General features: G+C 31.6%; 1 protein-coding gene across 3 annotated transcripts; it reads right to left on the bottom strand.

Annotated features, from left to right (window-relative positions):
- Nucleotides 1-1,820: 1,820 nt before the first annotated feature.
- LOC148624807 (uncharacterized) lies at nucleotides 1,821-10,515 on the bottom strand. 3 transcript variants are annotated; one of them, XM_088567719.1, is made up of 3 exons: nucleotides 10,323-10,515; nucleotides 6,741-6,958; nucleotides 1,821-3,359 (listed from the first exon to the last, which is right to left on the bottom strand). In XM_088567719.1, exon 3 carries the CDS (start codon nucleotides 3,346-3,348, stop codon nucleotides 2,311-2,313), a length of 1,038 nt encoding a protein of 345 aa, XP_088423845.1. In that variant the 5' UTR covers nucleotides 3,349-3,359; nucleotides 6,741-6,958; nucleotides 10,323-10,515; the 3' UTR covers nucleotides 1,821-2,310. The 3 variants fall into 3 exon arrangements, with proteins under 3 accessions (XP_088423845.1, XP_088423846.1, XP_088423844.1); XM_088567720.1 differs by having other exon boundaries at nucleotides 6,741-6,943; XM_088567718.1 differs by lacking the exon at nucleotides 6,741-6,958 and having other exon boundaries at nucleotides 10,323-10,514.
- Between the last annotated feature and the right edge of the window lie 797 nt (nucleotides 10,516-11,312).

Raw genomic sequence — 11,312 nt, 5'->3', positions numbered from 1 at the left:
CACTGTGAAGTCAGCCTCATATCTTGACCTACACTTAGAAATCGATGGTAAAGGAAAACTATTGACCAAACTTTACGACAAACGTGATGACTTTTCATTCCGCATTGTCAACTTTCTTTTCATCTGTGGCAACATCCCTTCGGCTCTTGCGTATGGAGTGTTCATATCACAACTCATACGTTATGCCAGAGCTTGCCGAAACTACGCAGACTTTTTGTATCGCGCTAGAAGTATAACAAATAGGCTTCTGGAACAGGGTTATGTTGCTACAAGATTGAAGTCATCACTTCAGAAGTTTTATGGTCGTCATCATGAATTCGTGGATCGTTATGATGTATCCATCAGCACCAAGAAAACTGATTTATTCAACGGGTCATAGTTTACCTTTCCTCGTTTGTCTACCCCGGACTTTACTTTTTGTGAGCAACTCGGCGGGTGTTTCTAGAAAAGCAGAGGACGCTTACCCTACCGGTGCACCTGGTCCATGCTCCCAGTTTTTAGTGGAGTCCGAGTTGCTCATTTACTTTTGTTATTTTGTATGTATGATTTTAGTTACTTTATGTTCTTTGTTGTGTGTGTCTGTTTTCCATGTCTGGTCTTTGTCCCTGGATTACATTCTTTTGATTACCACTATAACCTTGATTCCCTTGATTACTCTCTCTAATAAACGAAGATAAAATAAATTTCAAGGGGAATTTTTAAAAACACTTCAAGGTGAAACAATGGGCTTTCCTGAATTAATAAAACAAATCGAAATCTGTTGCCCAAAACAATACATGTCTGATTAACATTAAGAAGAAATTAGGTATTATAAGGATTTAAAAGTAACACATTTTATCGATCAAAATTTGGTTTTGAAGTTTGCAAGCCATGCATGAATTATCAATTGAGATGACCCTGAAGAAAAAACGTCTCTATTACAAGCGCTAGTACGGCTACGAGTACGATGTAGGGAGTTCCCGGAAAATTTAAATACCTAGTAAGATTATTTGTATCATTGTTTTATGTCTGTTTTTGCTTTACTTTGTTTTGATTTTTTTAATACATCACATTTTTTCTCCGTGATATTCTAAATTTATGTAAATTTGATGTATTTTTCGAAGAGATTTAAGTTGCGATATTAATAGAAACCGTTTATATACCTTTCAGATTTCTTGATTCTTGTAATGCAGGCTTTGCTGTTGGTTGCGCCATTTCATTTTATTGTTTTTTAATTGTATGTCATTATATTGTAAAGCATCCTGTAAATAACATTAAATATGATAAAAATGTCATGAAAATGCAAAATGTGAAAAATCGCGAACAAAAAGCGATACGACACTAGCAAATTTCTGCAGTTAAAACCCCACAATCTAAATAAAATAGCGATTCACCGAACCACCCTGAATTGTATGATGAACGTCGGCACTTTGGAGTCGACTAAGGATTTTTATTTTGTAATTTGCTACAAAGTAAATAACAGCTGGGTAATGTTTAATCGAGTTAGAAACTGATTTCAGATGATGTTAAAACATATTTCAACATGGACACCAAAATCTAACGCAAACTTCTGTGTTTCTGTAGTGTTCCTAATTTCATGTTATTCTGTATGAAGTCAATACATCACAAATTCTTATAATACTTGCCTTGCGTATCAAAATCTGATATATATATTTCAAACATAGAAACAGAAATAAATATTTAAAATGTGACAATGCTATGATTTACATTCTTGCGTTCGACGAAAAACAGCGGTGTTGAATTGTCAGAAAGTAATATCGATACGATATTTAAGGAGCATCAAGCATTCAATATTCATATACTCGAGGATAACAGGCAAATAAAATTGTATTCTTTTAATGCAATCTATATATCTACAAACATTACAACATTTTCCATATTATCAGATGAAACAAGTGAATATAAATACAGCATCATCGTTGGTGCGAAACGCCATTTTCCTTTCACTGATATATAACTTTAATTCTGTTTCAATTTTCTACATATCTCAGGAGTATACACGTCACATTTAGTCACGACCTAAAGACACTTTAGTTTAACAAAAGGCACAATGTATATTTTCATTGATTTTTTGTACATATCTGCAGATTTGAATAAAACAATAATATGCAGCTTTTCTTTCTAATGTGTACTACTATTTGTATTACGATTTTATCCTTGATTTATTGTATATGCATTATGTCTACTTTTTATAACAGCTCACTCGTAAACTATACGTCTCTCTATTGTAATGAACTTCAAATCGCCTTTTTCGTCTTTGTACTAATAACATTAGGTCGCAAGAGGCGTATCCAAGTAAATCTACTTCGACTATTCGGTTGAAGGAGATGTATTCGTTGATACGTGATTCATTGTTGATATTTCTGTGTGCTCTACCATTTCGTAGTTAGGTTTACTATAATGACATTTCTTCAGAATTTTATTTCGAAAATTTTTACTGAATCCAACTAAAATGAAAAATTTTGAAGAAAACCTTGTATAAGCTAAGAAGGCTAAAATCAGAGCAGCTATCTGTTCTGATTCTGATTCAATATTAAACTGTCCAAATGTTTGACAAAACTTAAGCACGTGATCTGGTGTAGACTGTAGAAAAGAACTTGTGGATAATACAAACAACATTTTAGCAACACGAACTTGTGGAATACTCGACTTCTTCTTGTTGGATTTCTGACTCATTCGTCTTTTTGATTTGATGGATTTTAGAACTTGTAAAATAATAATTGCCAGCAAGACAAATAAAACTATAGTTGGAAGTAACAAAGTAACAACCTGGTCGATGTAGAAAAAGATGTAAAATATGTTCTTACTTGAATCGTCACTGAAATGATGGCACATTCCATCATTAGAATGGGTGAGAAAAAGAAAAACGCAGTAAGTTGAAAAAGCAAATACAGCTAACGACAGGGTAACAATGACTGCACGTCGTACTGTACACAGAGTTTTGATCTTGGTCGGATGACGCAAAGTGACGTAGTTTTCTACTGTGATACAAACAACATACCATTCTGTCAGGAAAGCAAATATGTAGCCTATGTAGACGAATGATTGACACATACCGGGCAGATACCAAGGGTTGATACTTAGAGCTTCAAGCCATACGATAATCAATGTTACTAATGTCCCTGTGTCTGTGATTAACACAGACATAATGTACACACTGCTGGAGATATTTCGTAACTCTTTGTCTAGAAACACCGATAATGATAGAACATTCCCGAATATGCCTACAAATATTATAACTGGCAAAAAATAAATAAATAAAAAGTTTCCAAGCACTAAGCTAGGCAGATATGTTGTATTATAAATTGTTTTGTTGATACCAACTACTGTGCTGTTTAATTCATCCATATTTGTTGATTCTACAAAATAAATTCAAACCAACAAAATTAAAAATGGTATTCAATAAAAAACGACAATGAACGTTATGTTTTAATATATTTATATGCTTTATTTAGCTTCAAAGTTAGCTCATGTCGGTTTTTAATGTGTTTGAAAATATACTTTGAAACCTGAAGAAACGTTGATAAGGAAAAATGACTTTAATACAAAATGATAAGCAAAGAAAAGATTAAGAAAACCTTTATCACGATAGTTTGATTTTTATTGTTATGCAAGAAATTAATAAGATTAAAAACTGTTGCATGTCATTAATATAATATCAATAGTTTTGTAGAATATTTCATAATGTTTTGCATTCGAAGCATCTTAGGAACAATGTCTACTGAAGCATCAATATAGATGGATAATTTAGAAACATCAAATGTCATATCATAAAACAAGAAACCTGCCTAGTTGAGGGGAATGGAATTTTTTGTAAAGGCCAACCTAAGAACCCCTAATGTTCGAATCATATGATGCATTTGAAAAAGACAAACAAACAAAAACAATACATTTTTATGTAAGGTAGCTTTTGGATTTTATGTATGGCGTATACAAACATTTTTATATGAAACATACTCGTAGACACAGAAGTCTACTAAGATGTATAAACAAATGTAGCGTTATCTTCATTACAGGAAATCACAGAGCATTGACTTTGTTTTCTCGATACTAGGAAAAATTACTGTTGAATTTCAAATCTTTTTCTTATTAAGTATAGAATGTTTCATTCTTTTATGTTTTATCGTTGACCGAATTCAATTACAAAAATTAAAGATTTTTTAATGTTATTCTGTCAAGGACTTATTGCTCTTTTTCAATAAATGGACACTGTTATAAATACACAGTTTTATATCACGAGTTGAGTGGCAAAGCAATATATGTTGACGTTTACCATCCTATGGCCTTAGTAAGTAGTTAACAACAATAGCAGCTTGAAGTAACGCGAAATTTGCACAAAAATTATTATTAATGTTATTTCTTAGCATCTATATTATTGAAAATTTTCAGGAATATGTCAATCTTCATTTGTACCATCAATTAAATGCCAATGAAGAAAACCTGAAAACAGATCAGATCAATCTTAAGAATCATGTGCCCCGTAAATGGTAGTCTTTAAAATCACAAATCAGCTATTTGTTATTTTGATGGGAATTTTTATGGGGTAATATATCAAACACTTTGTAAGTGAAATGAATAAACCAACTGTCATAGAAGTGTCATGGGAGACAACCAAAGTCCAAAGCAAAGACTAAAACTCATAAAGAGCCTTGTCAACATACGAATCGATAAATTAACCTGGCGTTCGATATGTCCTTTCGTGTTTACATAAATATTCATCGAGTTGTGCAGGGCATGCGTGACATTATAGGAAAGAGAAGGAAATATCAGCTGCCATTGAGGAAAGGTCTGAAAGACAGGATCTAGAACATCCATATTTTGGTAGGAAACACAAAGCGTTGTTCAACATCGTTATAGTTGATGTGTACAGAGGTAACGTCTATCACACAGAAATCCCTAGTAACCTTGTAATGAAACAAGACGGCTACTCGAGCGAGAATCGCATTGTTTTAGGGTACAGACCACCAATTCAACCAATGAACATTTGGAACGTACGCAAAAATAGTTCTACACAGAAATTACCCCTGTTCCTCATAGTGCTGTGAAAAAAGTTCTCATCTTATTTAAAAAATTTAAACAGTTTCTGAAAGGAAAAACATTTCTGTACATTTTATAGGTGCATTTTGCTTCTTGTGATGTGACACCTAATCTCCATAATGATTTCTAAATATACCCCTATCTTGTGAAAACACTGGGATTTCCCATGCTATTTATAGACACTTCACTTCCGGTGACCAGTACTGCACTGCAAGTCTGCTAACCCCACATGCCATTCTGAGGATTGTGAGCTGACATATGTAGAATCATGCTGATATATAGTCCTCTGCAGGTTAAAGTTAAGGTAAAGTCCAGAGAAGCCATTGAATATTGTGAAATTAGCATAGAAGCCTATGGGAAGTGGAATTAGTGGCTTCTAGCCTTAAGCTGAGGCCATGGCAAAATGAAAAGTGTCTTGGAATAGCTTTAAACTACTTGAAGATCTTGTAAATTTTGCTATGAGAGGAATACACTACAAAAATCCTTCATTGAATATTGTGAAATTAGCATAGAAACCTATGGGAAGTGGAATTAGTGGTTTCTAGCCTTTAAAATCGGTAATAGACAAGAACACTATACTCGGCGTCACATAAATAACATACTGTTAAAATTTGAATAAAAATATTTTCTACGACTTTATTGACACCTACCTCGTTTAAATTGTCTTAAATGACTTGCTCATTCGTTTAGCCAAACGGCTTCTCCCTAAACATTGAATCGTTAAATTCCCGTCAGATTTTAATTCTAGGTGCCAATATTTACATTGTAAAAAGTCGGCCATGTTTACAGTGATCGGTTTGCTAGGAGATGTTGTTTACGTTTAAATGGTTTGTCCAAAAACCGAAGAACCCAGAATGCACTTCGGCGCTATTTCGGATATCTCGGATTTATTTTACGCGAACAACGTACAATACCGAGAAGTTGATCAAGCAGACGATTGTCACCGGAGTTCGACGGGAACTTACGAACTTCGTTTGTAAACAAATCGTCCCGTAAAAACCAACATGGCGGATATTAGTATGGGATTTTCACGTAATCATTTGTTATGCATGATTTCAGCTAATAAGCTAATAAGCGACTTGTTTTTGAGAAGCTGTTTGGCTAAACGAATGAGCAAGTCATTTAAGACAATTTAAACGACGGTTGGTGTCAATAAAGTCGTAGAAATAATTTTATTCAAATTTTAACAGTATGTTATTTATGTGACGCCGAGTATAGTACTCGTAGCTTTTTTTTAGTTGTTGTTGTTTCATCGCTATTGCGTATTACTTGTATTTTTACAAAAGAAGATTAAAATTAATTTATATATTTTCATTAAAAATTGTACATACGAATTATGTTCCTTTTACAATGTACCTAATTAGCTTTAACGATGTTGGTGGTAACTTTTTTATTTATAACGAAAAATCTGAAAGTGTCTCAAATGCAGTTAAGTTCCTTAATGAAATAGAAAAGTATCCCTCACTCTGTAAATTCATCTTAGTCTATAAATGATGCAGTTTTAAATACATTACACTTAAAAATGATTTATGGCAAATTATGTAATTCTCGTGATTCACATAGAAGTGTAATTGATGTTAACAATCTATACCGCTATATCTAACATTATCACAATAAATCTAAATCAAATTAAAGTGGATTATGTGTTATCATCTTGGTCTTCCATCAACGCAATATTTTCTATTCATATTTCCATTACTTACACAATTCTTACAACGTAATATTCCCTACTCACATATCCATTACGTGAACAATAATTCTGTCATTAAGTCAATTTATCCCCTATCTTCGAAAATGGTTGCGATAATGTAACATGGAAATCATATTTTCGTGATGAAACTGTTGGATTATCATTATTCCGTTCTCATTCGACCAGCACAGACAAACGCCCGCACTTCCGTCAGCACTGAATAAGAAAGTTCTGCAATTTGGAAATTTTATTATTTCTAGTGTGAATGATACCTACATTTGATTTTAATTTAGGTCAAAATGTGTTATACAAGACCTGTCTGATATTGATAAATTTCTACAAAATACTATGGTACTTAATGTATGTTTATGTTTAAACAAAAATATAAAAAAATATAAAAATCCTCTCTGAAAACGACTTTCAATAAAATTGTTGCAATAAACAGATCTTAATCTTTATGAATATCAAATACATCAGATCAAATTTGGTTTTGTTTTACAGCACTTTATGAATTGAAATGAACTATAGATAGAAACAACTTTATAAAAAATGCATGTTCTATAATTTTCTAATTTAAATGAAAATGAAATGTACTAAAATATTTGAGCGGCAGTTTTAGTAGACTCTTGGTAGATTTCATTTACCTGTATTCATTACAATGTGTCGAACTATAATTTTATCAATTTTGAAGAGAAACCTACTTTATGTGTTCAGTGCTTCAATTTTTCGTTTGGTTGTTTAGAATTGCATTTATTAATCACCATTATAATGCTGAACTGAACACAATGGAGTTCTGAAATGCAATATATGCTGTAATTCCATTAGGTTACATAAAATCACTTAGTGAATCTATTAAAACACTTGCATTAACAGCCCCATTGCGTTTGTCAAAGATGTTAAACTGAAGCTGAAATTGCTCATTATATCACAATTATGCTAAAATTACGAGAGATTTGATTTTGATAAAGATAAAAGATATTTACTGAAATTTGATGCAAATTCAGCTGAGATGATCTTTCAAAGAACATAAAGTAACTAAAATCATACATACAAAGAACATAAAGTAACTAAAATCATACATACAAAGTAACAAAAGTAAATGAGCAACTCGGACTCCACTAAAAATTGGGAGCATAGACCAGGTGCACCGGTAGGGTAAGCGTTTTAAAAACATATCTATTGTTATTTTGGATGTATGATTTTAGTTGCTTTATGTTCTTTGTTGTGTATGTCTGTTTTCCATGTCTGGTCTTTGTCCCTGGATTACATTCTTTTGATTACCGCCTTGGTTCCCTTGATTACTCTTTTTAACACAACCTACAGGTAAATGGTTAAACATTAAACCCCAACAATCAATCAATCAATCAACAAGAGTTCTCTATGGTTGTAATTGATTTCACTATTTATTAATAATAAACACACAATATTTACAATCTTGTAAAAAAAAAACACATTTTGTTCGACTATTTCCTTATATGACGCACATTATCTACCGTTGAGGTTGTACATCACGTTAGCAGATTCAGGCAGAAATTTTACTCCAAATTAGAATAATATAAAATGGGATTAATAATTGGAAAACTAACATATTTTCATTTTTGATATTTTAGAAAAATGTGATAATAAACAAAAATTAACATGTGGCTTTTCATATAACCTTTGTTCTTGGAAGACAGAAATTATAAAGAATGTACTGTATAATTCAAAATTAAGGGAGATAAATATGTAAATGAGACTAAAATACAATAGAAACTGTTGGATTGTCAATGTGGATTACCTCCTAAGAACAGACAGATTGAAATGAATAAGCAACTTAATTATAAAAAAAAAATGTGTAGCTTTTTGGGGATGTATCACATATTACAGAATTTGCATGATTCTTACAAAGACTATTAATTAACAATTTAATGTGTATATAAAGGCACAAATATCTTAAAAGCACCTGTTTCGTGACAATATTCTTCTTTGACTTAATTCTGGAATGAGGTTTAGAAATATAAGGCTTCGAAGCAGATATTTTTTTTCTAACCAATCTCTAACCGTAATCGTACGTCGATCAAATTACATACAAGTCAACCAATTGCTTTGAAGAACGATTTTAGGATTGAATTGTTTATAAATTTTGCGTTGAGGAATCCAAGAAATAATATTTTTCATATGTTAATATTTTATTGCAAAATGAAAGGACGTATACAATTACGTACTAAGGTGCTCATGGAGAATCAAGAACAATGACTGTAGTCAAAGTTTTCCTAATCTGCATCTGTCGCGATATGTAATATTTTCATTATCATTATCTCATATTATTGTATAGTAATATATGTTTGCCTAACTAATTAGTAATTAAACGTGCAATATTCGCTGATATCTAACTCCGTGTCTTGCTTTATTATATCTATTGCAGGAAAAATACGGAGACGTTCCAAATGTCTAATTTCATGTTGCACAATTTACAACCTGTAAACAAAATAAAATGGCGGAACATAGGACATCGCCTATTTGTTTTTAGCAAAGAAGTACATGTCGGTCGAATACTTAGTGGAAAAACAAACCGAGGTCAAGTAAATAGTTGACAAAAGCAAAGTGAAGGTTTTATAGAAAACAAAACTACCGTAAACTGTACAAATAAGGACTTCGCAATTGCAGGTATCGATCTTTGACGAACTTGAATTATCCACTTATTTTGGCGAGAACAGTACATTTAATTTATTGCAATATTCTTTCAATGGTCCAGCCTTCAAGTGAGTATACTTCATTGAGGAATTTATAGGAAACTAGTGTGATTGTTTACAGAAATGGGTGGAACAAAGGTTATTGAAAAGAATAAAACGAAATATATATTGAGAAGTAACGCTGCCGAAGGAAAACTGCAAATTCGTTTTGTTCTAGGGCTAATATCATTACATTGGACCTATTGCAATATTAGAACAGTGTAAAAATCACACCTCAGCTAAAAATAATACTCAAAGACAACTGAAAACATGACTACATAATAAAAGTATTATTGCATGAATATTGGTGAATATTGACCCTAGCAGAAATCAAATTGCACGAGCGTGTCAGAATGATATCTGCTAGGACAACAATTGACCAATAGCCATGCAATAATTCTATCATACTTGACAAATAGTTTAACTTGTATTTTTCACATCATTAAAAGTCTTAAAGGTAAAGGTTTTTTTTCCCAAAAATCAATAATTTGTCATTATCGTATAGAATTCATTGATATTTTAATAAAATGCAAAAGGTGAAATTGAAAAAACTACAAACGCAAACAATTTGTTAATGGAATGCGTGAAAATATGTATATTCATATTTTGATTATGTCCAATTCGATAAATTATAATGTGGTTATACAATGCAATGCAGAAATTCTGAGACTATGAAAATTGAATTTGATTATTGCAATACTAACTTACCTTTATGTGTATCCTAAACGTAGAACTACGTGATTTATTTTGTGGTGTTTGATTAAGAACTGTGCGTTTTTTTTAAATCTAACAAACAAAAAAGTCACAAATATTTAAAATGAATTGCTAACAGACAAACAGATGAAATGAAATTCACAATAGCTTGCACTATATCACAATCTTACCTGTCTTGTTTACACAGCAATCAGTCAAGCATTCCTTCAATTAAACGCAAATTATCCAAAAGCAGCTCTTTATCCCCAGTTGTATTCCTACAATGAAAATATCTTTGATTTAACGCGAGGTCTGATTCGCTGATCGATCGAAAACATATACCTGTCACTCAAATCGATTCCTGAAATTATTACTACTGCTCTGAGGAGATGTAGACCTGCCGAACGTTATAACATTGTGTTCAATAAAGGAATAATTAGAACAAATATATGGAGAGAAAAAGATTGGAATCGACAACTATAATTTATCTGTCAACAATTGGAAAAACATGTCAGCAGAACGCGATGTGTATGTTTCATACCATATACAACATTTTCAGTTAAAGACTTATTATCATTTTCAGTCAAAGACCTATCATCTCGTTTTTTCTTGTTTGAAAAAACATACATGTTTGAAAAGATAACTTGAAAATGTATTGCTTTATTCATAAGAAAAACCTTGTGAATGTTATTATTGTTATTTTAATATGTAACATTCGTTCCATTGCTGCAAATAAAAAGCAAATAAAATTTCATTGAATACTACAGAATTATCGATTTCATACTTTGATAGTTAAGCCTTAAAATTCGAGATAGCTTATACTATGTAAATTACATTTTAATAATGAGAGAAGTACATGAATAAACAAAGGATAAAATGACAAAAGTCTAGGTGCCATCTGGGAGGATTGTTACTTGGTTTGATATAATAGAATTGCTCAATTGATATTTGCATGAAGTATTAATTTAACAGCTTTATCTGATAGAATATGATAGAATATAGATATTGACAACTTAAATTTAATGGCAACATTTGCGAACGTAAAGCTTTTGACGTTTAAGTAATGTCAAATTCATCTATATAATATACGCAACAATATATAAACGCAAACAAAGTGCAACAATACGAAAATAGTATTTATTATTGTAATAGTTTTCTTTTTGTTTGTCTGCTATTTTGTC

This window comes from Perna viridis, chromosome 2, assembly GCF_037379345.1.
Source record: "Perna viridis isolate PV_CMFRI_1.1 ecotype Kerala chromosome 2, ASM3737934v1, whole genome shotgun sequence".
Taxonomy (NCBI): Eukaryota; Metazoa; Mollusca; class Bivalvia; order Mytilida; family Mytilidae; genus Perna; species Perna viridis.
The sequence above is the reverse complement of the archived record's forward strand: the minus strand, read 5'-3'. Positions and strand labels throughout refer to the sequence as shown.